The sequence below is a fragment of the Corvus moneduloides genome, chromosome 11 (genome assembly GCF_009650955.1).
Source record: "Corvus moneduloides isolate bCorMon1 chromosome 11, bCorMon1.pri, whole genome shotgun sequence".
In the NCBI taxonomy this organism is placed as follows: Eukaryota; Metazoa; Chordata; class Aves; order Passeriformes; family Corvidae; genus Corvus; species Corvus moneduloides.
In genome coordinates, this window is record NC_045486.1 from 16,990,978 (window position 1) to 17,017,247 (window position 26,270).

A 26,270-nucleotide genomic window follows, 5' to 3' on the forward strand; every position below is an offset into this window, starting at 1 on the left:
ACCAGTCCATCAAGTGTCCCAGCCAGGCCTGGGCTGTCCTGATAAAGCTGCGCTGAGCTCTGCGGTGACGCATCGCTGCACATTGTTTCTGGGTGACTCGCTCCTAATTACCTTGATTAAGTGGTTGCAAACAGTGCTATTAAAAATATTTTTTTTCTATGAAAGTGGATTTCTGAAAGGTTTGTGCTGTGAATGGTAAAATGAGCCAAGAGCTCCCCAGCGCTGTAGATTTTCCCAGCATGTTTTGTGTCCTGACTGTTATTCCCCTGGCAGTGGAAGGCAGCCAGGTCTGGTTGGAGAAGGGGCTCTTCGGGGCTGCGAATAACCCCTGCAGCAGGAGCTCATCCCTGCATTCCAGAGGATGAGCAGAAGACCCAAAGACTGCTACAAAATGCAGTGACCTTGTGCCACCTCTGCCTGCCCTGCACATGCCTGGTCACAAGGCATCCAACCCTGGGCGCCAGTCCAGCATGGGGTGCACGGGGCCATCACAGTGTCCCTGGGGTACCCACAGCCAAGCTTCAGGTGCTGCTCAGGGATGTGTTTCCTGACCCTGGAGGACACACGAAATTGGGTCAACACCAGGGATGGAGATGCCCGAAGCTCGCCCTACACTTCTCTCAGCTTTCCTTGGGAGCCCTGACCCGAGGTCCTGGTGTGGCACCAGCATTGGCATCAGCAGGTGCCTGCACCAAATCTCATTATTCTCTTCACCTCCTCTCCACTGGCCTCTTGGGAGGAGGTGATAGTAATTCACCAGTGCTCTCATGCAGACAGGAAGATCCCTGTGAGCTCATCCTGCTCCTTGGGTGCCTGTGGGACACAGAATCAGCCACCGGTGTCCACCCTATACTGGCCACATGGCAAATGAAAGCCAAGCAAGTCAACCCCTTGCCTTCTGTTCTGCTCCTCCCACCTCTTCCTCTCCACAACAAACCCTGGCGACCATCACCTATGGCAGGAAGATCTGCGTGAGCACCAGCAGCTCAGGCTGTGAAATACCCCCAAAACACACCAGCACAGCCTGGCAGTGGGGCTGTCCCCAGGCTGTCCCCTCAGACGCTGCAGGGAGTTCCTCAGAGCTGGGCAGGATGTGGCCCTACCCAAGAGGAAGGGGCTGGGTAGCTCAGGAGTATTTTTTAGTGCAGACTCCATTCGCACTGGGAGAAAAACAGTCTTTCCTTCCTTTTGTATTGTGGTTATAATTTGAGAGCATTTCCAGACAGAATCCTTCAGGTTCCTGCTGAGTGCTATCACCGCCAGAATTACAAAGTCAAATGCAATCATTAAACCCGCGTCTTCCCTCTCCCAGCCCAGATTGCTCCTTCCCCGGAAACAGCCCCCACCACAACTGCTGGCATGTGCCACAGATGAGCCACCACTGCTCTCACCCCATGCGAGCCCCCCTCAGCACCAAACCCAGTGGCTGCCGGAGATGGGGGGAGCAGGAGTCTCCTCAGCCACCACCCCCTCGGAGCTGAGCTGTCAGTTTGACCTTCACCTCCTGCCTTCTCCTCACGATGTGTGCAGGCTGAGGCGAGGCTGCAAACCAGCCCAAAATCACTTCATTTGCCCTCTTTAGCGGTGGCAGGCGGTGGGGCCAGGGCGTGCCGAGCACGGCATAGCCAGCGGCGACTCACGATGGAAACAAGAACGTGGGCGAGGAGGGATGGGACAGTGACTCTGTGCCAAGAGTCATACCAAAGGAGGGAAGGGGTGGGAGTGCACATGGAGCCTTACCCGGATGTTGTCCTGCCAGTGGTGAGCCTTCTGGAATTTCTCTGCAGCGTTGGCAAGTCTCTGCAAAGCAAGTGGAAGAGGAGAAATGAGCCTAAGGAAAGCAAGAGGATCCAGGCATTGCCCACGCCATCCCAGGACCATGGGTGCTGCCCCAGCACCCAGCATCCCTGTTTGGGGGTTCCTGCAGCAGCCCTCTGCTGCACTGGTAAGGGGGCAGGAGGAGGGACTGTGGGCAGCACCCTGGAAGGGTGTTCCAGGGACAGGGAGCCAGTGTTTCCTGCTTGCCCCTGCCTTTCCTGAAGCAAGCCAGTATCTCTAGAGGAATTGCTGCCACTTGAACTCAGCCAGGGCTGAGCCACTGCAGGTTGGCAGCTGTTGGCATCCCGCCGGAGCAGGGCAGGCTCTTGGTGCACGGGTCCCTGTACTGAAAGCCCCCAGCTCTGTGCAAAGCAGACCAGACCCTTCAAACATGCCCCAAAACCCCCTCAAAATGCCCCAGTGCTGGGGCCAAAGGTCCTTGATGTTGCCCATCCAAATTTAACCCCTTCATATACCCATGCCCACACTGGGGTACCCAGAGGAACCAGGATTTGCCAGAAGCAGGATGGGGTGATGCTCAGCACCAGGGCACCCTCACTGTATGCTCAGCCATGAAACCCCTCACCAGCACAGAGGGTGCAGCAGGGCAGGGCTGGAGACTGGGCAGACCCTGGGGTACTGCAGTGCCTGGAAGAAGCTGCAATCTGGCCTCTTGTGAAGCCAAAGGGGACACATGGCAAGAGCTCCAGGCTTTCCACAGGATCCTCTCTGCATCACTAAGAAAATAAAGCCTGGGGCAAAACGAGCATGTTTCCCTCCATCCCTTGACCAGCCCCAGGCACCGAGGGGTTTGTGGGCCTGGGGAGCTGCCTGCCAGGGCTGTACAACCTGATCAGCACCAGAACCCACTGGGAAGCAGCCTGGTGTCCTGAGCCAGCCCGCAGAGCCCAGGGCCATCCAGACCCCTGGGTGTCGGACACTCACTGCTAACAGGGGCACGGGGTTTATGTCTGGTCCTGCAGCACTCAGCACAGCCTGCTCCCCACCGGCCATCAGCTGTACAAGGCTCCCAGGGAACACACACTGCCAGGTCTCAGCTCCAGGGGGGCAAATCTGTACAGAGCTAACAGGCCACGAGGCTTTCGAGGCTGTGACAGTCCCTAGAGAGCTCCCTAGAGAGTTAGTGGGAGACACAGCAAGCAAAGATGTGCCTCACAGCACAGCCTCCTGCCTTGAAGGCTCCTCATTTCCCTGCAGATATATTTCCCTGCAGGGGGATGGACATGCTCTGCTCCATGCTAGTGGTGCTGGCAGCCAGAGAGAGGCGAGCCCTGGCCAGACACTGAATTGGCTGGGAGCAGGAAGGAGCATTGACAATGGGGTGACATCTTGGGCTAAATAACAACCCCAAATCACCCCCTGGGCAGCAGCACAGAGATTCACATAAAGAACACAAGATTCCAGTACTAGTACACACATGACTTCCATGCCATGAACCACAAATCCCAGGATGAAAAAGCATTCCTTTGCTCATCAGGGATGTGGCAGGCAGTGGGAGCCCACAGGGGCAGCGTGAAGTTCAGTGATACCCCTGGGAAATTACTTCCCCAGGGCCTGAACAGTGGCCAGCTCTAAGAGCACACGCACATACGAGCCCTGGGCACAGCCACAGGTCACAGCTGCTGTCCCCACTGTCACCAGTTTCTCCAGCACTCCCATCAGCACACAGGGATGCAAAATATCTCAGCCCTTCCAAATGGATGCTCAGGGGAAAGGAAATCCCCAGGTGCCACAGTGTCCCCACTGCCCATGCAGGAGAGTGGCAGCCCCAGCCCTGGCAGGGTGGCTCGAGCAGGGCCGTGGCAGCAGCTGCTGTATTTCTGTGAGCGTGGCAAAGCACAGGCACTCAAAAGTAAGGTGAAAGACATCACAGATCTGGCCCTCCCTAGCCCGAGAAAGCAGCTGGTTCTTATCAGATGCAGGAAAACACGAATCCATCACTGCATAATCTCGGCATGTACTGGTCGAAACTTTCCTGTTTAATCTTTTCTCTTTCTCTTAATCTTGATTTCCAAACCAAAGTGCTTGCTTTCAGTGGCCAGTAGCCAAGGGGAAAGATCAGCTATCAGCTGAACACTGAAGCAAAATCCTTATGGCTCCAGTGGCAGGCAGAAGGGAATGGGAAACAACACGTGGCTGGACAGAAAAGCCAAGTGATATGAATTTTCAGGGCAGTTTTTCATGATCTCACCTGCACAGCCACATCCCCGCCCCCAAGAGCTGCCGAGAAAATCCGTGGCCCAATTCTGTACCTCTTCCCCTCAAGCTTTTGTGCTCTGTTTATATATTGAGATGGCTGATTAAAGACAAGCATTTATTCTGAGTCGCATTTAAGGCAGTGGTGATGAAATATGCATTTTTCTATACTTGATAAGAGTGTGTTTGTTTATTATGGGCTGGGGTAAGATTTATGGACATCTTTAACTATTCATCGCCTTGTGCGAAGTGCCTGGAGGGTTGCAAATGGTGCAGTAAGGGACGGCTACGCCCAGGAACGACACTTCGACAGAAGATATTTTTCCTCTGGAAAATGTCAATTTGTCAAAGTCAAACCAGACACAATTTTGGTTTAAAAAAAAAAAAAGAAAAGGAAATCCAGATGTTCTTGTTTGATAAATAGCACGTTGCAGGAATTGGGGAGCGCACAGCGGGATTGCACAGCCACAGCAGGGTGCTGTGCTGGCTCCTGGCTGCCACCGGACATCCATCCAGGAGAAGTGCCCCCAGAGCCCTCCAGCTGCTGCTTCTGGAGCATTTTCCTCGCTAAAGACATTTCAGTCCCGTGACCAAGATGGTGACTGGGAGGAGAGAGGGGCCAAGCAGGCAGCCAGCCATCTCTGCTCTGCAACAGTGGATGCTTTGCTCGCCTCCATCCCTGTGCAGAGGCAGACCCGGAGCGATGCCATGTGGGGGCTCCCATGGGAGCCATCCTGTCACATCCCTGACTGGTGCTGGAGGCAGCCCATCCAGCCCCTGCCTGGAGATGGGCTGCTGACATGAACAGGATGGGTGATTGCTGGATTCAGGACCCTCCAAAACGGTGCCAATAAGAACAGGTCCCTCAAGGGGGCAATTTGGGACAGCAGGACCCAGAGTTGTTTGTTAGGGCAGGGTTTGTTGCTGCTCCTGCAAACCCCACTGACGGCTGCCCAGGGAAGGTGACGGGTCTGCCCGGAGCCACACGCTGCTGCAGGACGCCCCCATTAATGCCAAATGAGTTCATCATGAATAATGTTATTGTGATCGATACAGCTCAAGGATTATTTCTAATCCTTAATAATGATTAAACCATTATTTTTCAAGTGTTACAGGTCAATCAGATCAGCTCACGGTGTGTTGCGTGCAGGGACTGTGAGATGCCCGGGATGCAGGCAGTGCACCAGAGAGCCCGGCAGGATACAGGGCAGCCACCAAAACCTCTCCACATTTCAGACCTCGGGTTGTCAACTGTGGGGTTCAAACAGCAATAAAAATTAGAGGAATTACAAAAAATAAAGCATGGGTGTGAAATACCTGCAGATTTCCAGCAGGCTGTGGTGCAGAGACTGCCCTGGCGCTTTAAGGAGCATGGTTCTTTCCCCAGAAGTCACCCAGGGCTAAGGACAGGAGATTTAGAGGCTGAAAACACTGAATTGAAACGACTCTGAAGGTCATGAAAGGCCAGCAGGAGATTTGCAAGGGATTGGTGTCTGGAGATCCCGACAGTGGGGTGTGTGAGGGGGAAGGTGCTGCCTGAGCTTATCGTGCCCTGGCCTCATCTGTATTCCACCTGGAGCTCCTCTCTGCCTCGCTGCTCACCAGGGCAGATCCATCAGGAGCTCCCTGCTCAGCACACCAGTTTGCCTGGGATTAAGGAGCCTCCAGGATGCCATGGACTCAGGATGGGCAGGTGGCAGCAAAGGTGGCACGGCTGGGCACGTGCCCTCCCTCCCAAAAGCTGTGCAGGAAAGGAAAGGGGCAACAAGGTGGACTAGCATCCGTCTGCCCAGAGGACGGCAACTCCAGACACATGGCTGCTGCTTTTCCCTGGCTTTGCTCCAGGACCTTGCTCTTCAGCCCGATGCCCCACAAGCTCACTCGCCCCACTCTGAGCACGGCTCACCCACATGTGCTCACCCCCAGCAGCACCTTCTGGGCACAGCTGGTCTGATGCCCTGAAGCTGCTGGGGGTGTGGTGGTGGGGAATGCTCGGAGCACCAGAGCTGGCACAGGCAGGGACCATGACCTCCCCTCTAGAGGAGGGGACCATCCCTGCTGTTGGCATCCCCACTGCTCGAGGGGCCAGCATGCAGGAGGACTGATTGTCTCTGATGGAGCAGACACCCAAGGGTGATGCTCACCTCCTCTCTGCCACCCCTTCTCCCCCATCACACCCGGGGCTATCCTGCATTGCTCTGATATTTTTACACAGACTCTTTCCAAAGGAAACTGGTCCAGTGATTTACTAAATCTCTTCTCCAGCCCCACCATGGCAATAAGCATGCCCTGGCTGCTCCTGCCTCAGTCAGACCAGTGGGTTTAACTTGGGAAGCAGCAGAGCAGAGCCCAGAGAGGCCAAAGACCAAGGTTGGATTTATAAAACAGGATTACAGCAAACACTCTGCAGAGGGAGACTGAGCAGCCCTGTGTAGCAGCAGCAATGCCACTCCTGTGTCCAAGCCTCCACACAGGTGCCCCAAGCCTATGTCGATGCTGGGGGATGCTCCTCAGACAGTCTGGGATGGTGTTCCTGGCTTCTCCCCACAGCCAGCATGGAAGCCCCAGCAAAGGCCCATCACACAGCAGCTGTGTGTGCCCAGGGATATTTGCTCCGAGGGAGAGCTGCTCCTGCTAAGCCTTCATTTAACTCCCTCAGTGAGGCTCTTATCACCCTCATCACAGCGCCTTCCCCAAGGCTCTGAAGTGCGTTAACCTCCCGCAGCCCAGCACACAGCTGGGAAGAGGGGAGATCTCTGCTGGAGATTCAAACAGCCCTGTGCTGCCAGGCCAGGAAGTGCCATGCAGCATCACACCTTCCAGCTGTCCTCCCACAGCAGCAAAATGCTGGTGAAAGGTTAAGGCAAGAAGGTGAAAACCAAACGCACATGACAAAGCCAAGGAACTGAAGCCCTAGGCAGGAACATCCCCCAGGAGCTGGTTTTGCAGCTCTTGCTCCTCCATAATGAAGGAATAAGGATGGCACAAGCCCTCTCCTCTGGTACCAACCCTCTTCCATGGCCTCACCTGTCACTGCAGAGCATCTGGAAAGGCAAAAGCCCATTTCATGTGTTTCACATGTCTCCATCCTTTCTGCCTGCATCAGGGCAGAGGGCACCATCTCATGGTCCTACCTCCTGCCACCAGCTCCAGGATGCCTCCACTGCAGCTCTCCCTCTCATCCCCAGCACATCCTCTCCCCATTCACAGAATTCACCCCTAAGCAAACCCTACCAACAGCGCGCGCGTCGCCATCAAAAAATGATCAACCAGCGACAAAAGACAACAACCCCCTTATGTACACACAGGGAATATAAATCTTGAGTAAACACTGTAAAGCAGCGAAGCATCTCATCCTGTAATAATCTCCGAGACAGTTGATCCCAGGGCTCTTATTACCCCCACAGCCGTCATCTGAAATCCAGTCGGCAGCAGGCTCAGCCACGGCTCAGTATTGATCATGGAGGCAGCTTCAAATATGCTGCGGCATTTTTCTTTCAAAGCACTAACTTGTTTGTCGATAACTCCCTTGCCTGTGTGGAAGCAGAGGGATGGATAGAGCCCGTCTCTGTTCCTTTTGTGCCTGGATCCAGCCTGTGCACGAGGGAGGATGGGGCTGGAACCAGCACTGGCTGCTAACATTCTCCTGCTCATGGGAGGGCAAATAAAGCCGCAGTGACTAGCAAAGAGCACGTGGTAAATCCTCCAAGGGCTCCCAGCCCTCGGTTCTGTACCAGCTGGTGCTCGCTGCTGGGGTCTGGCAGGGCAGGGAGCAGGGACACCTCTGCAGAGCCAGCCCTGCCATCAGTGAGGTCTCAAGTGCAAACCTGGAGCTAAACCAGAGCCAGAGTTGCTGCAGACCTCACATGGGGCAGTGGCACAGCCAGTACCTGGTACTGGGGGCCTGGAATGAACCCCAGAGCCACAACTTCCATCATTTTACTGAGCACCTCAGTAACTCATGGCTCTGCAGGCCAGCAGCATGTGGCTCTTGTTCCCCTGTCAGCATCTCTTGCTTCTCCTTCATCTCCAGAGCCACAATTTTTACCAATAGGAAACACCACCACTATCCCAACAACCACAGGGAGGGGAGAAATGAAACATTCCAAGAAGAGAGGTACCAATGTCTTTGCAGAGATGGTGAGGAAAGGGAGAGTGTCGCTGCTCAGGGTGTTTCTCCTACCCCAAAATATTGCTCATGTCTCCAGAAGAGCTTATCTTCCTACAAACAGCAAAGCACCAAGGGCAAAAGGAGAGTGCAGAGAACCAGGTGTCCTGTGGCATGAGCTGTGCCTGGTGCTCTCTTCAGCCCTTCTTCCCTTGCAGAAAAGCCTCTCTCTGTCACTCTTCTCCTGGAGTTCCTGTCCTCCATGAGGGTGGACACTTACTTTTCAAAATCACAAGCAGAGAGCAGCTCTGCCCCTGCTCCCTGTCACCCAGGAGGGGAGGAGGAGGGCAGGGGCACTGTGCCCTGTGAACCCATGGGTACACTTGCCCCTGCCCTGGACCAGCGACAGCAAAACCTCAGCTCAGCTGCTCAGACCCTCCTCAGCTCCTGCCCCATCCCTCCTGGGGGAGGAAGGGCACTCACGAGGGTGCAGGATCTGTCCCCACCTCTATTAGCAGTGAGACAGAGCTGTGGGATGCAGGATGGAGAGATGAGGCCAGGAACAGGTGCAGGCAGGTTTGGCCTCTCTCACTGTCCCCTTCCTCTGAGCGGAGTCAGCAGAAGGAGCATTTGGCCACACTGGCATTGCCTCATCCCGCATCCTCCTGCCTTTCACCCTGGACACATGGCAGCAAACTTTGCTCTTGCATTAGAGATGACTTTAAACAGTACTGCTAAATGTCATCATGCTAAAGTCCTGCTGGAAGGTGCTGCTGTCTGGCTTTGGGACAGCAAAGGTGGTCCCCTGGGAAGCCAAACCAGGCACACTTGCCTCCTCTGCTTAGGATATGCGAAAAATCATTTTCCTCCATCCCCTTTGCCACGCTATTTGCAGTCATGGTAGCCTTCTGCATATTCTGTAGCTGATGGAGAGGAAAGCAAGGACCTCTGCTCTGAGATCCCAGCATTCAGCCAGAGGAGAGCCAAGCAGCAGTATTCAGCTGTCCTGTGACAGCACAGCTCTCCAAGCTGTCCGTGCCCAGCAACTTTAAATGGTGCTCATTTCACACCTCTCGCTCTCTTTTGGAGCACCAGCTCACAGGATGAGCAAGGCAGAGGAAGCCCAGTCTGTTCCTGATGGAAGTTCCCACCACCTCCACAGTAGTCTGACCAGTAAAAGTCTTAAATTCTGGCTGTCCAGGAAGAAAGTCCCTCTTGGAGTGAAGCTGGAATATTGGTGGCTACTTCCCAGGAGGTGCTGAAGAGCTGGGGCATGTCAGCAGCATCCCAGAGGGGCAATGGGTACAAACCACCCATGAAATGTGGCTCCAGAGTTGTTTTTTGGTTGTGGGTGGGACAGATGTGTCCCAGCAGTGTCAGGGCTGCCCATCCCAATCCAAGTGCCTCAGTGGTGGGCTGCCAGGCTAAAAGCCTGGTAGGTGCCGCTACCCACAGCTCTTGTCATTGTGTGCTTTGGGGACAGTTCCTGCCAGGGTCCTGCCATGTGCTGGGAGACAGCAGCAGGGACAGGGTGGGCGAGTTACTGGGCACAAACACAGCATCCTGGCACAGTGCAGCACGTCTGACAGGGCTCTGCCACGACTGGAAGGGCTTGGGGACTCTCCTGCTGGGTGACAAGCAGCTGCTTGCCGCACAATAAGGTTTCAGATGACCAGAAATAATTCAGGTCAAGATGCATTTTCTGGAAGGTCAGAGCTGGGAAATGTGACAGCAGGCGATTCACCAAGCTGTGGAGGAGGAGATGGTGCTGCCCTGGGCTCCTTCCATCTCCTTCTCCCCCCATACCAGCGTGCTGTGGCTCCCATGGGATGGGTGACTGGAGGGACATGGCTCCCACAAAGGATTTTGGAAGATGACCCCTTCCAGCATGAGGTCCCAGGGCAGGCTCAGCTTCTGCAGTGCTGGAAGGGTCAGCATGTTAATCACCATCTCAGCCCACTGCTCCGGCCCCGTCTCCTCCCAAATATACTCCAAACATTCAAACAAACGGTGCTCCCTAAACCACACTTAAATATCCTGTGGCCCTCCTGCTATGATCATCAAGAAGGACTTGTCACAGTTCAAAATCCGTTAAAATAACCACAAGGCATTTCAGCAGCAATTATAAGAGACAGTTGCACTTAAAAATCAATTTTACTTAGAGCTTGGAGGAACAGAGTTTTTTAAAAATAAAGGGGAAAAAAAAAGGAAGTGATACAGCTTGTCACTTGGGCAGGAGAAGGAGGAATTTGCCTGGTCAGGTCTTAGAAACCAGAGTCTTCAAAGAAAAAAAAAAATTCCTTCCTTATCATTATCCTTGTGTATTTTGGAGAAATAAGTCCCATGTGAAGATGAGAAGAAGTTCAAGGAGTGGCTCTCCCTTCCCTGCGGTTCCCTACATGGTGCCAACAACATAGAAGCTCCTGTGAGATGCAGGAGGACATCCCTGCAAACCCAAAATGCAGCCTGCATCCTGGCAGGCCCCTGACTCCCTGCTCCATGGGCATGAAGCCTTTCGTGCCTTTGAAATCCTCCCCTTTAGCTCTTCGCCTTTCATTCAAGAGGAGGCTGTTGAAAGTTTGTACTGGAAACCACTTACAATCGATTTATTTTAAGGCATCACCTCTTGCTGCGCTGTGATGTGCGAGCTTTAAAAAGCACCTCGTTTATTATCTGCTGCCACGCGGGGATTTCCATGTGGCACATCCCGGCGCAGCCAGAGCTCCTCCGCTAGCGGGATTTTATGCTAAGGCAGATTTTCAACGTGCACAAATTCCCACAAGAGTGCCCCAAAATACCACCACCCCAGAACCCTGGCAAACCCCGAGAGAAACCCCCAAAACTTGCCCACGTGAAACCCTCCAGGGACACATGTGACATCTTTCTGATGTCCTCCAGTGCCAGCAGCCGCAGCCTGAGAGGGGTCGGACACACTGAGCAGTTCCTCAGGCCCCTGCTGCCACTGTAGTAGGAACATGAGCAGAGCAGTTGACATTGTCAGTTTTAAACACCAAAAAAAAGCAACTGCAGTGCAAAAAGTCATAAAAAGGAATTTTAGTGGTATTTTACTCTAAAAACAAGGACAATAGTTGGAACCAGCTTTGCTCAAACTTTCAGAAAAACAGCAAAGAAGCCCCAGCGGCTCCAGGTGGGGTGGGGAAATTTCAGGGAGGTGGAAGTGAGCAAGTTCAGGAGGCCACCAAATGGCTGTTCCCAATGTGACAGCTCACAGTGACCTCAACACTCATCCTTCTCAACGAGAAGGCCTCAAAGCACATGTCCTGAAACCAGGACAACTTATCACTACACACATTTTTTGGGCTTTGTCTCAGGCAGAATTAATAAAGACATGTCCTCACTGCAGACCAGCCCCCTGAGAAGCCTCTCCCTTCCCTGAGGCACGTGGTTCCATCACAGATGAAGACCCTACATCCCTTCTGTGGGGTCTGTGTTTGTGGGGAGAAATCCTTCCCAGCTCAGGTTTTCCCTGTGACCATGCTGGGCTGATGCAGAAGCTCCCCAAGGGAACCTGCAGTGCCCTTCCCTCTGTCCTGCTCCAGGAACACGTTCTGCTGTTTCTGTTAAACCCAAAATTCAAGGCAACTTGACACTTTCTGTTTTAAAGACTGAGGTGGGGGAGGAGAAAGCGTGGAGGAGCTTCCCTAAGGGAAAAGCCATCAAGTGGAACAAGTTTTCAACAACTACACGTTTCTTGACCTTTTCCACAGTCATATCTTTAATGTTTCATGGATGGATTTGATAAAAAGAAAAAATTAATAAAATAGATTTCATTTTTAAAAAAAGGTCAGGACATGTGTTACAGGGAAAAACTCATTTAGGTCCCTACCTGATGCCAAGGAGCCCTCCCCTGCCTCCCACACAGGGCACTCCAGCCCAGGCATCCACCTCCCCACCTTCCTTTTCATCATATTCAGGGTTTGATCTCTTCTGGACTTTTCCTTCCCCTGCTAGCACAGAGTCAGGTACCATAAGCATTCAGAGATGCTGACAAATGCTTGGGAGTTACAAATATTTGGTGGGATGTTGCACATCTAACCTGGAGAGCTCACTCTAACCAGTGAGCTCGAACGTGGAGAGGATGCTTGTCCAGCCTCCAGCACAGCTCTTCTACCTGCAGCTGCTCAACCTTGAGCCCAAAGTTCTCCCCAAACATCTTGACAGATGTTGAGGCTGTTGCCATGCCCAAGCCATGTGCAGCAGAATGACCAACATTTGCGCTCTTGTTCATCATTTCATGGCTCCTGCACCCACCCCATGAGCATCACCCCATGGACATCACCCCCCTTATCCCTGTCTGTGGAAATGAACGTGGATCCCATCTGCTGTGTCTGAGCGCGGGCTTGTCAAGAGCAAGCAAAGCAAAATAAATTCCCCAAGCACAGAGCCAATTCCTGCTGATCAAGATGTTTTAAAAAATAAATAGTATTTAATAGCAGCTCCATCCCGGCTGGCCCAGCGGATGTTCCCAGAGACTCGGAAACAAAAGCAGCTATGGACATTTCTATTATTAAGCCCACTCTGCAATTAGAGCAGACTTCTGTCCAGCTTCTGCCTCTTTTCACCATTCCCTCTTTTTTTTTTTTTTTTATTCACTAAGAACAAAATATTATTCATCAAAGTTTGCAAAAAAACCCCTGCGAATGGCTGCGATAACATCATACTAAGTTATTAAGTGGTGACAATGGGGGACAATTACAGTATATAGTCCATTATACAGCGCTGCCGTCGGGATGAATCAAAGTGAAACACCCTGTGAATGGCGAGGAGCTTATTAACAGGAACATTGGTGTGCCAGAGCATAATACCTGCATTCAGCCCCAGAGTTAGTGCTGAGCTGCTGCCGGCAGGGACTGCGGAGGAAAGCGGTGGAAAGGGCTGGCAGCTCCACTGCACTGCTCGAGGCATCAGCTCCATGGAGTGATCCTCAGTGCTTAATTACAGAAAAAGGGCAAAATCTCAGTCCTGGGCCACCACCATGCAGTGTCTCCCCCTCTAAATCTGCTTCTGGAAGGCTCTGAAGATTTTTGCAACGGCTCAGCAAAACACAAGCAGACAAGGATTTCCCTCAGCTCCCACCAGGATCGGGAGCATCCTCTGTGCTCACCAGCACCCCAGAGATAGGGTATCTCTAGTGGACTATTCCACCACTATCAGCAAGTCTCTGCAGGTCCCACTCAGAGGTGTTGGGCACATCCCAGGCTCCCTTTCCCCATCACCTGAGGCTGCCCCTTGCCTGCAGCAGCAGGTGAGGTGGGCCATAATGCTGGGAGATACATGAACTAAATCATCTGTGAAAATTCTCTTTGTTGAGAAGAGAAACAAGTAAGCAAGCTGCAGGCCTTCTTGCAGAGCACAGCAGCAAAATTCCTAGGTCTGGGTGTGCTCCAGGACTAACCTGTGGGAAGAGCTGGTTTTATGCTCTTCCTCCCAGGCTCTGCAGCCCCCTCACACCTGGTACAGTTCGGATGGGTCCTGTCCCTTCCCTCTCTGCTGGCCTGAATTCTTGCCAGCGGTGAAACCCTGTGCTGGGTTTCCTGCTGCTCCAGCAGCTCTGGTTTGCTCCTTCTAAGATGTTATTTTTACACTTCCCTTAAAATACAACACTAAGAGAGGCTTCTTGACTATATTAACATTAGGAATCTAATCAGCAATCAGACAGCTCATAATTTTCTGATTAGCTCTGATTATACTCAATCTTTAGGAATGGAAAAAAAAAGAGGGAAAGAGGAAAAAAAAAACTTAGAAGGAAAAATATAAAAATATTCTCTGCTCAGTTTTCCCACCCTGATTCCCTTGACGAGGCACAGAGTCATAGGAACAGCTCTGCTGTTCCCAGCTAAGAAGGAACAGTGCCACAGTGACCTGCTAAGACAGTGTTGGCCAATAACCTGGTGCCATCACACTGCTGATCATCATCCTTCCAGGCTTGGCTGGGATATTGTCCTGGAAAAGGGCTGCTCAGAGAATGGAGACGACATCAAGGGTGCCAGAGTGGCTGACAAACCCAGAGGAGTGTTGTGAGCTCTGCTCTCAGGCTAAACACCTCCAACAGTCTGCTAAAAGACAGGGTAAAATGATGCCATGGAGAAAGGAAATGATGTGTGTGTATCCAGCTGGCTTCAGCCTGGAAAATGGAATCTCTCCAGGTGATGATGATGAGGAGGAGGAGGCTGAAGAACTTTGTGAGATGAGGTCATGGCCACACACTGGCTTGGCAGGAGACGATTGGTGCTTTGTGGCAGCCCAGAGAGAAAGATCCCAAGGATTCAGGATCTGAGGACTGCCAGAAGGTGGGAGGAAAATGGGCACATGGCCTGAAGCCCCTGGGCAGGAGCAGAGGATGCCCCAGCAGGCAGATTTACCTGCAGACCAGGCGGCAGGAGCAGGAATGGCATCTCCTCTGAGCATCTCCAGCATCCTACAACAGCAGGGCTTTTGTGAAGGAAGAGAAAGGGATGTCCTGGTGCTGAGCCTCACAGCTGCAGCCAGGAGGAAGGAAACTGAGGAACAAGCCAGAGAAAGGAGATCTAAACCAACCTCTCTAACAGAGTTAATCACTCGCGTGCGCTCTGTGTAGGAGATTCACTCCTGACTGCAGCAAGCGATCAGCTGATGCTGTGAAGCATGAGATTTAATTATTTGTATCATAGCCATGGCTTGCATAACTACAAATGATATTAATGGTGATAAAATTGTCCAGCTGGCTCTTCAAACCCATCACCACCCCAACTCACTACCTCCCACGGCAGGGCTGTGCTGCCTTGCAGGGACCACTCGCACCGCGGCACAGCCGGCGGCAGAGCCCATCCACCCGACAGACACCATCTGGAGCGACCATCCCATGTCCACACAGGATGGCTGAGCATGGAGCACGTGCTTTGTGTCTTGAAGACAGCCTCGATAACAAGAGGTGCTCTGTCAGAGACTGCCTGGCTCTGTATTTGCAGCAGCGCAGCTGAACCTCTGCAGAGCCTCACGCCTGCTCGCAGGCCGGGCAGACGCTTTGCTGGGGAGGAGAGAGCAGCCCCATCTCGCTCCAAGCTGCTCACTGCTCCAGGCTGCTCCTCAGAGCTGCCAGGAAAAGCACTGCTCCTCACCTGGTCAAACCAAACGGGTTACAAAGATCTGCGCTAAGCAATTAACCAGCTAAAAACCAGCAAAGTAAAGTAGAACAGAACAGCTTGGGTGGAAGTGACCTGTCCAACTGCCCACTTTAAATCCAAAGAATTCAACTGTCAGAGCAAATGGCCCAGGTCAGAGCAGAGCAGCCACAGTGCCCCCAGCAGTCTGACACCACACTCCTATAGAATTCCTTGGCTGAGGTCTTCAGTCACTTTTACCATGACTTCAAAGAAAAAAGCTTGAAAATCCCTGCTTGAACTAAACTGTGGAGAAGGAGAAGGTGCAAACAACCCAGGGCTTGGCTCTCCCAACCTGCTTCACCACAGCATCCCAAGTGGACAATGGGGTCACCCTATCCCCTTCCAGCCCAGCAAAGCAGGTGAGGCCCAGGAGGAGATTGTACCTGCACTGGAGACAACACAGAGAGGACGATCCCTTTCATGTGCTGGGACTCAAGCCCTGGTGTCTCCTGTAGCAGATGCAGTACTCAGCATCCACATACACCCAGTGGGACTCTCTTACTGAACTATCTCAGTGCACACACTAAAACCTACCCCCGTTCACGTGGACAGGAGTCCCCACTCCCCACTCTGCATAAGTCTCCTCCTCACTCTCCAGCCACAACCACAGAGTTCTCTGTCATGAAGTGACTGCCAGAGCTGTAATTACTTTGAGGTGACCTCTAGGAAAAAAAAAGTTCAAGTTTAAAAAGAAAATCTCTCTGGTTAATGCTATGCAAATTGCCAGCGAGGCAATCAGGCTGACTTTTAAACACTGGCCCCTGTCGAAGGGCTCACAAGACAGTCTTATTGTCTTGCTATCAATTTGCATCTCATTACCCACAATGCGCCTCTGGTTGGAGGTAACCTTTTGGGGAACACGCCGCGGTGGCGAGGAGCCCAGGGACAATGTGGTCACTCCTGTTTGCAAAGCTTTCATGTGGCCCAGCACCCAAAACGCGATGGGCGAGGGGCCAGGTCACTGCCAGCCACCTGCTGACCTTGTGCCAGACACTGTGACCTTGTGCCACTTCTGCCACCTCCTCTCAGGGCTCTGCCCATGCTGGCTGTCCCATGGACACAGGCACAATGTGTGTCCTTCCCACTGGGCTCACCAGCCCCCGTGGTTCCCAGAGGCTGTGCGGTAGCAGTTTGTCTCCACCCGGCTGATGAAGGCCATTCAAGATGTTTCTGAGAGTCTTTGCATGCTTTTGCACATCTCTGCCAACCCTCCCCACCTTGGGGAGATGGTACCAAAATAGCATTTTTTGATAGGAAGGAAATCTGCCGTGTCCTTGTCCTCAGCCTGCTCCTGTTTCTCCGGCCTCCCCAGCCTCTGCCGCAGTCTCCCACACCAGGTGCCTCCACCCTCTTCTCCATCCCCACCAATTTAGGGTGAAAAAACAAAGTTCTCTGCAATCATCTCACCTACATGATGCCCTGACCAAGCTGTCCTCGACATGCTGCTGCAGGGAGGCTGCCAGGCCCCATCCCATGTTATGTGTCTGCACCCCACTGCCACCTGCAACAAGGACCTTTTGCTCCCCAAGATTGGAGCAAGCTACAGGTCTCCATGACCCCTTCTGTAAGGTCATTCATCCAGCTCAAGCAGCCAGCATGGGGACCCTACCTCCTGGATGCTCACCCTGTGCACGCTGCCTTGGGTACCTCTGCAGCCAGGTCAGGCAGTGGCTGGAAAGGTGCCCAGTGGAAAAGGACCTGGGGGTGATGGTCAACAGCAGCTGACCATGAGCCCATGTGGGCAAGAAGGCCAATGGCAACTGGCTTAGATCAGCAACAGTGTGGTCAGCAGGACCAGGGCAGTGACTGTCCCCCTGCATTGGGCACTGGTGAGGCCACACCTTGAATCCTGGGTTCAGTTTTGGGCTCCTGATGACAAGAAAGACAGTGAGGGACTGCATCATGTTCAGAGAACGGCAATAGAGCTGGGGAAGGGTCTGGTGCACAAGTCCTGTGAGGAGTGGCTGAGGGAGCTGGGGGAGCTTAGCCTGGAGAAAAGGAGGCTCAGAGGGGTCCTTCTCACTCTCTACAACTACCTGAAAGTTCTAAACAGGTGGTTGTTGGTTTCCTTGCCCAAAGAACAAGCAATAGGACAAGAGGAAATGGCCTCAAGTTGTGTCAGGGCAGGCTTAGATCGGATATTAGGAAAAAATTCTGCATTAAAAGGGCTGTTAAGCACTGGAACGGGCTGCCCAGGGAAGCGGCTGGGTTACCATCTCTGGAGGGATTTAGCAGATAGTAGAAATGGCACTTGGGGACGTGGTTTAGTGGTGAATATGGTGGTGGTCAGGTTAGAGTTTGGACTCTGATCTTAGAGCTCTTCTCCAGCCTAATTGATTTTATGGTCCAGCCAAACTTCTGACACAGCACAAACGTCCCCCTGCCCTGCCAGACCCTGCCAGACCCTGCCAGCAGCATCCCCACCTCCTCCTGCCCCCAGGGTTGGCTCAGCCAAGAGGACCTCCCTTGACAGCCCTGTCCTCTCTGCAGAAGCAGCACCAGCAGCAGCCAGGGTCTCACTTGCTCTGTTTTCCTTCTCTCCATGAACTCTGCAGTGTGAGAGCTCCCCGGGGAAGTGCAGAACTGCTCTGCCCTGCCTTTGGCAGTCTCCTGCACCGCCCAGCTCCCCGGTACCAGCCTGGCACGGCCGTGTTGCTAAGCGCTGCCAGGGCCCTCTGCCAGTGCCATCTCCGCCACCACGGCCAGAGGTGCCAAGGCAACAAAGGGATTTCTAACAGGCGAGAGAGCACCACTGCGAGGAAGAAAACCCAACTGCTTCAAATCCTCCTGAATAATGGTGCTGCCTCCCTGCTGCTCAAATCAGACGCAGCACATTGTTGTTACGATAACTAAATACAGATGATTTGAACAGCTGGAAACGCAGCAACAATATTTAAAAGAGGTTTTTTAAAAAAATGGTTGGTCTTTTATTCAATAATGGTAATGGGCTTTTTAGTGTTGTTATTATTTTTGATTTTAAAGGCACAAGGTGCCCTAGTCTGGTGTCTTTGCACGGTGCTGTCAGGCTGTGAAGCCGGCTCTCGCCTGGTGATGGCAGGGAATAACTCCGAGACATTTGAATAACACCCAGACATGGGGCTGACAGAGGCATGGAAATCACAGCTCGTGCTCCAGCACTCTGCTCAGCCCTGCACCTCACTGACAGGATCCAAAGGTGCAAAACCCAAAGGTGCTGCAGGGGAGCAGCGGTAACCAGGCAGCAGTAACAGCAGCAGTGCCAGCTCCATGCTCACTGAAGGGGAGGACTGGAGGTAGCTGTGGCTGTTATCAGCTCACACCCTCAGATACCAGAGCCCTTTCACCCTTAGAGCAAGGGAAAGCACTCAGTTATCTTCAGCTCCATGCTGATAACAGGCAGGAGGTGTTAGAGGAACCAAAGTGCTGGAGAGGGGGGTTGGAAATGTGCTGGAATGAAAAGAAACCTCCAGAACCAGGGCAGCCAGGCCTCACTTGCCCACACAGAAATGCAGGTAGTGACTGCACCTCTCTGGGTGCCATGGTCAGGCTTTATGAAGCATCTGGATGAGACACGGCGAGTCAGCGATGGCTGATGGGACACACAGTTCCCAATGTCCCACATAGGGATGAGACCCTCTCTCCTTCCTCCTGGACCTGCAGGGCCCATGACCTGATGGTCATTCCTCTTACATTAATCTTGCAAAATGCACCATAAACCATTTCTAGTGTAACAGCACGGAATTAACAGAATACAATCAGTGTAAGTGTAAATAAAAACAGAGATTTTACGACACATTATTTTGAGTTGCGGGTTGTTTTTTCATACATTGACCTGTGCCAATTCCTGAGATGCAGTTGGAGCAGCTCTCCCAGTCATCAGTGAATCACATCATCATCCAGCCCTGTGACCTGACATCCCCATGTGGCTTCAAGTACCCACAACACTGAGTTCAGGCAGAAAAGCTGCCTGACAGTGCGGGATCTGGGGATGCACCTTGTGTCAAGGCCCTTGTTGCTTTGGAACTGTGTACCCTGGAGCTGGCAGCTGACAGGCAACAAATCTGCTGTGGCTCTTCCATGAGCCAAAGTGGACCGTCAGTCATGGCAATGTCAGGCATTGCTCCAGCAGGGAAAGCCTCCCGTGAGGTCCCAGAAGCAGCACAGATGGAGACAAGGCTCCCAAGCATCCCTTTTACAGCTCTGCTCTTGCTCTAGGAGTTACTGACCCTCCCAGCACACCCAGCCCTGATTTTACCCTCACTCACACAGCTATGGCATGGTCCCCACACCCAGCAGCAATCAAGTGGTCTGAGCATACATGCTACTGCCAACATGCTGAGAGACCACCATCAGCTCCTGAGCCAGTACAAACCAGGACCTGGGCTCCAGATCCTGCAGCAGTCATCCCTATCCCAATCCTGTTTGCTGAAACTTAAGACCAGGGGACATCTCCTGCCCCATACAAGACCTCTTAGCTCAAAACTACTAAAATCACCATGGAGCTCATTACTGTAGAGCTCAGTACTGCTGAAGAGATCTGAAATAAATAAACCAGGGTTTAGAAGTACCAGCAACAGCAAGGCAAGGAGAGCAGCCCCTTCTGCTGCCCTGGTTTGGGGGACAGGAACGCGCTTGCTCTGGGTGTATCCCTGCTGCAGCTGGGAGGCCCAGCCAGCGAGGAGGGGCTGCATTTGGGGCAGGGCTATAGGGTATTTATTTGCATGAGACAGGACAATCAGGAATCATGGGGAAAGGACAGAGAGATGAAAGTGGAAGGAGTGGGGGGACAAAAGGGGGGGCTGGGTGGGGAGCAAGAGAAATGGCAGAGGGAAGCAGGGAGGAGGAGCTGGAGCTGACGGGGAGGACAGCACCACTCCAATGCTTCATTCTGAGGCCCTGGTGCCCTTCACCCCGATGCCTATTTAATGTCATCCTATTCAGCAAATGTCTCCATGATCTGGTAATTATCTTTTACTTACAAAAGAGCATCTCTGTGTCACAAATGCTCCTTTCTCTGGCTCTGCCACAGATCAATATCTCCTCAAGGCCTTCGCCATTGTTTGAGGAATGGAATTGATTTCTCTGAGGAGTGAGGGGAGGGAAAATACATAAATAAGTGCTGCAGTGATGTGTCCCTGCTGGAGGCTGAGCTGGGCAATGGCAAAGCAGAAGGAAGGCGTTTGGATCCCACCTGACTGTTGCAGGTACTGCATCCTATTGCTGTCCCTGCTGAACCACCTGCAGGGAAGACTTGGTTGTTTGTCATTCAGTGCACAAACATCTGAAATGCTGGAGCCAGAAGAAATCTCTAGCTCAAGATATCACCAGCTTTCCAAGATTTTACAGCAGAGTAAGAAGTATGGAGGTGCTGATTCAACACTGTCCATAAGGACACATGGATGTCCCACGTTAGGGTTGAAGCACGTTGCAGCAGTTGCTGCTGTGACCCTGGTGGGCCCTAAAGAGGAGCCTTGGAGACATCCTTGGCTTAGAGGGCAGCACTTTGGTGTGACCAGCATGGCACCAACACAAACTCAGAGCAAGGCAAGAGCTGCTGAACCGCACTGCTGTCGGGCTGCTGTCAGTGTGACCACAGCAAGCACGAACTCCCCCCGGCAGCACAATCCATACACCCTTCATGCTCCTCTCATCTGGCTGCAAGATGACCTTCAAAATCATGAGATACAGGATAAATACAATTCGATCTCGTGTCTGAGTCGGGGTTGCTAAACCTCTGGGATCTCTGAGCAGAGCCTCTCTGCATCACAGAGCTCTGGCAGCCAGAGGCTCCAGGGTGCTGGAGAACAGTGTGGGGCAGAGGTAAACCTGCTCCCCTGGCTCACACTACGCAGGGGCAGATGGAATCTCCAGCAAAGGGGATGATCACAAGGGAAGATACCAAGGGATTTAAAAATTATGCAGGTGTAGGGAAAGAGGGAAGATTCATCACTGCCTCCTGCCCAGCATCTGCAAGCTTTTATGTATTTGAAGGCTGTTATCAGCTTTTACGTTCATCTTCTCCAGAAAAAAATCCAACAACTTCTGCTTGTATTATCTGCAAATGGGCCCTTGCTTTCTAATCCTCTTTTTGGTCCTTCTGCCTTTCCTTTTGCCTCCCTCTGGAAGCGTAATGCCAGACACCAGATCCCGAGCCAGCGCCAGCCGGGGCCCAGCCGGTGCCGAGGAGGGAGCCAGGGTTACACTGCCATGTTTGCACAAGGTGCTATGAGATCAGTATTTGTCTTCCCTTCAAACAGCCCAGCAGGGCTGAGACATGCCAAGCCTGCAGTCTAGAGAACCACTGCCATCCATTTCAACCTTTCCCATCATGTCCTAATTTTTTGCTGTTCAGGTGGGAGGAAAAGAGAAAAAAAGTTTGACTGCAGGGGAGGGCAGATATTTGACTTGAGAAAACCAGTGGTAAAGCTTTTCTTCCAAGGACCTTTAAAGGTGCATTTATTCAGTTCCTTGGAAGGAACTCATGGGTTTATAAAGCCCTGCTCAGCTGCAGGGGCCACTTTGCCTTCTAAAAAGCAAACAAAGGTCAAGCACACTCTTCTGTGCAACAGATCTCAGCTGAGCCTGGTCAGTCCCGAGAAGGAGAAACGAAGAGGATGGGAAAGGGCAGAAAGTGAAGGAGAAGGATGTCTTCCAATGCACAGGGATCAAAACGCTAGCTGTAAAACAGAATGGTGGAGCATCCTAAGTGGAGAATACATATGTATTGAGAAGACAACAGGGAGGGAAAAACATCAAGTGGGACTAGATATGTGTGAAAGTGGCTTTGGAAGGAGCCAGCTCATTCAGGGATGTTAGAGGAGATTCAGGGCAAGCACATCCAAGGTACCGCTGGAGAACAACAATTAGGACCTGTCATGCATGCTAATGCAGCTCCAAATTAACCCTAACCATCTGAGAGAAAGATGAAGGCACAAACATCTCAGTGCAAGAGATCCTTGTTTGTTCTCAGATAGGAATGGAAAATAAAACTGTCATATTAACAGCAGGCTTATGAATCAGTGTGTCCCTCATCTGTGACACCACACATGGTTCTGCCGTGCCAAGCAGGGGGACAAGGTAGATGTGGGGCAGAGAAGAGCACGTGGCTGCTGGGAGCATAGGAGGAGTTTGTGCTGTGGCAAACTGAAAACATTCAGGGGATTTGACTCACTTAAAGGAAGAAACGAATTTCAAAGGACACAGGAGCATAAATCCCCACATAAGAGAGAAGGTACCTCTGAGCTCGCTTATTTCAAAGTCCAGATCTGATGATGAGAAGCACAGCTCCCTGTGGAACTCAGTGCCTGGAGATACCAGGGACACGATACCTTTTTAGGGAACAGAAATCAGATTAATCAGAGTATCATCGGTTTTACTAGCCAAGATTAAAGTACAGGGGAATGTAAGTGCTATCACTCAAGGATTTATACCTCCCAAGTAACTTCTTAGGATTAGAAAGAAATTTCAATAATCTGCCAGCTAAGTATGCATTGCAAGAGTAATAATCCTTCCCTCCCAACATCTGCTAGCAGCTACTAATGGAGATAGTAATAAGCTAGGTGGATCATAAACCTGACCTGATCTGATTGCTACCTTATAAACTGGAACACGAGGGTGTTATCATTTCTCTTGGAGTAACCTGTTGTCAACCAGGATCATGCCGAGGCAGGAGCTGCAGGAGCAGAGCACCAAGATGCCTTCTCCTGCCTCACCACTGCAGGAGGCAGACCCTTCAGCAGGGAGTCTATTGATTTTTATATAATTTGTTAAAAACATTTCCAGTTGCTTCCCAAAATGGAGCATTTCCCCAGGAGACAATGTATGTACAAAGCCACGGGAGGGGGAGAGCTCACACGTGTGCAGTTTCTCTGCAGTAGGTCTGTGGTTCGAGCTGGTGCTCGAAGTAGTGCCAGACCCAGGCAAGCAGAACGAGCTCGTGCCTTTGAAAAACTGAACCCAAACCCCACCATCGCTCTCGTTGGGTTTCACTTTCAGTTTTGCATTTTTCAAACGTGTGTCACATTTTATTGAAGGTGACCCACTTGCCACACCATCAAACGTGGGAATATGGGAAGATGCTGCCCGCTCACCCTCTTGTTCCAAAACACAATCTGGTGGGCTGGGACACTCTCAAGGTAGGACATGGGATGGAGGACACTGCCTGAGCCCAAGCAGCTCAAACAGCATCAGGAATGGCTGCTGGAGAGAGAAGGCACAAAAATAACAGTGAGAAGAAATAACATACACACAAAGGGAGGAAGGAGGGGGAGAGGAGAACTACAATACCAAGGCATCCAATAAAACTGATTTTCCTCCAACAAAACCCAAGGGAAAGGTTAGTTCTGGTATTAGGGAAAAATGTCAAGAGTTTCTCAGAGAAAAGCAAATAACATTTTTATTCCTTGTCCTCTCTTGAGAAAGCAAACCAAAGTGAAACAGGAGTGGGGAGCAGCACCTGGCTGGCTCCAGGCCTTGCTCTGCACACGCAGAATCAGCATAAAACACAGGAAAGAAACCATCACAGTCTCATTTCCTTCCAAATGAACTATAGTTTTGAATATAATACCCATACAAATCAGTCTTTCCTGAATCCCTTATTGGCTCACTTATACCAACAGTTGATCTGGAGGCAATGTTCCAGCACCTCTGTCCTTGTCTCTGTCCTGAAGGCTGGGCATAGCCTGCCGCTGTTTCTCAGTTCTGCGTTGAGCTGGGACAGCTTCAGGGCACTGTCCCTGTGGGATGTGACACCCCGCAAGTCACAAGCACCAGAGCCCTCTTCAAGGCTGCTCCCCAGGGACCGAGTCTCACTGGGAGGAGCAGTGATGCCAACCCAGCCAGTCAGGCAGGCTGGGTCCCTGCCGAGGTCAGCTGCATGACTTCTGTGCTGGTAACGATCCTGGTGGGGACAGGACACCCTGAGCAGCTCTCCACGTGTGGTTGGCTACCTCTGGTCAGGCTGCAGGGGGTCCTGGCAACCTCCCATGTCCATCACCTCTCCTGCCAGGTGCCTTTGCAGGAGGACGAACTGGCAACGGCCTCTCTCAGCTCTGCTTTCCATTTTTATGGGCTCTAAAGTGCAATTTTAGGAAAGGGAAAGCAAGAAAGTCCCTTTTCAAACTCGTCTCCAGAGGAGCAGGATGCAGCCTCAAGGCCCACACCAGGTGCTGGCACGGTGACCCTGCTCACCAGGCACACCTGCACCAAGCTCAGTGGAGACGTCTCCCATGGCACAAAACCAGCACATTCCATTCCCATGGAAGCACACTGGCGTCAGGGGGAATACATTTGGCTCATAGCTTCAAAAGACAAAGCAGATTATAGGAATCACCTTAAAAGCCCCATAAACACAAAGTACTGCTGGAGGCAGAGCACCCATGGGAGCTCTGCATGGAGGCACGTGAAGGAGAACAGAGATGTCTCCCTGCGCTCCTGGAACAGTGGGAGCCCAGTGCTGGCACTGTTCCCAGCTCCCCAGTGCTCTCCCTAGGCACCAGCACTCCTCTCACCAGCTTCTGGTTGTCACTGGTGGCTGACTGCTGAAGGGTGATGGGTACAAAGTGTCTGTCAGTGGCCCCTGTGTCCCATCCGTGGCCACACCACCTTGGGGAGAAGGGCGAACCCTCCCTCTGCAGCGCGTGTTTAATGCAAATTAATCCCCTATTGATTCCCAGCTTAAGCAGAGCCAAGCTGCTTATCCTGCCTGGTGTAGCCACCGATGATCACGCACCTCCTGGGCCTGCCTGGGGAGCCTGGTGTAGGTGACAAGGGCTGGGGCAGAGCCAAGCAGGTCTTTCCTGGGAAGAGGGATGTGGGAATAGAGCAGCTTGCTCCTGGCAGAGGCACCCAAAGCAGTGCAGCTCCCAAACTGTTCTTCCCAGCCTAACTAGAGGAACAAGCTGGTTAAAGAAAGAACCTCTGCACACACACAATCCAAAGGCACCAGGTGCTTTTATCCACTTCGAAATCACAACCATAAAAAGGAGGAATGCTCAGCAGTTCAGAGAAACTGCTTCAAGAAACGTGCCCAGGACAGGTTTCTCCTCTGGAAGCCCCGGTCCCCAAACAAGACACCTCCCTGGAGCTTCTCTTGTGGCTGAGCTCACTCAGGAGGGTGTTGGGATCAGTCCCACATGGCGATTCAGCCATACATCCAGGGGGCTGTGCATGGACCAGGCTGCTGGAGCAGATGACTGGAGCCAGGAGCCCTGAGAGCTCCTGGCAGCTCAGCCCTGGGGACCAAGCATGGCTTCTTCCCGTCAATACCCACCCATGTACTGGCTGCTAGGTTATCTGTTACCTCAAAAGGAAATGCCCCAGTGAGTGCTCCCATGACTGGAGCTGATCTGGAGAGTGATCCAGCTAAGGATGTTGGAGAGTGGCTGGCACTGAGATCCCTGCCCTGCCTGCCACAGCCCAGCAGCATCCAGGACAGTGCTGGTGTCTTGTTATGCTTTTCACTGGCCATGAGCAGTGGAGACAAAGCATTGCTATGGGAGTGCATTGCTCAGTCCCACTGTCACCTCCATCCACTGGCACACGAGCCCCGCTTTGTCTCTTTCACCTGGAGACCAACACTGCTTCTCCTGGCCTCGGCAGAAAGTGGGAAAGCAGCAGGGAAGGAAAAGAAGGAGCTCAGTGAGTGAAGGGGCCAGTGAAAGATGGAGCCGAGCAGAATTCAAACAATGGGGCCAGGAAAAATAGAAGCAGGAACCCACAGAAGCTGAGGTGAGATGGTGTGCTGCTTTTGGCAGGATGGGAGCCATTCTGCTCCACACAGCTTAGGTTGACCTGCAGTGAGGGGAAGAGTGATTGCTGAGGAGGTGACTTCCATCATCTTTTCACATAAAGGCCTGGTTTAAATGAATACAGACGTCCAGTCACCTACAAAACCCCTGGAACGTGGAGGGCAGCTGGCTATGGTGTTTTGTTCACACACCAAACTGCCCCACGCGTCTCTGGGTCCAACCCTGCAACCTGTGCTT

At 52.3% G+C, this 26,270-nt stretch overlaps 1 protein-coding gene across 2 annotated transcripts in view; it reads right to left on the reverse strand.

Moving 5' to 3' along the window:
• CACNA2D2 (calcium voltage-gated channel auxiliary subunit alpha2delta 2) overlaps positions 1-26,270 on the reverse strand; it is a 212,933-nt gene that overhangs the window by 41,204 nt on the left and 145,459 nt on the right. For both annotated transcript variants that reach the window (XM_032120799.1, XM_032120798.1), the window contains exon 4: positions 1,741-1,800. In XM_032120799.1, the coding sequence (XP_031976690.1) occupies positions 1,741-1,800 (60 nt within the window). The remainder of the gene's footprint in view (positions 1-1,740; positions 1,801-26,270) is intronic.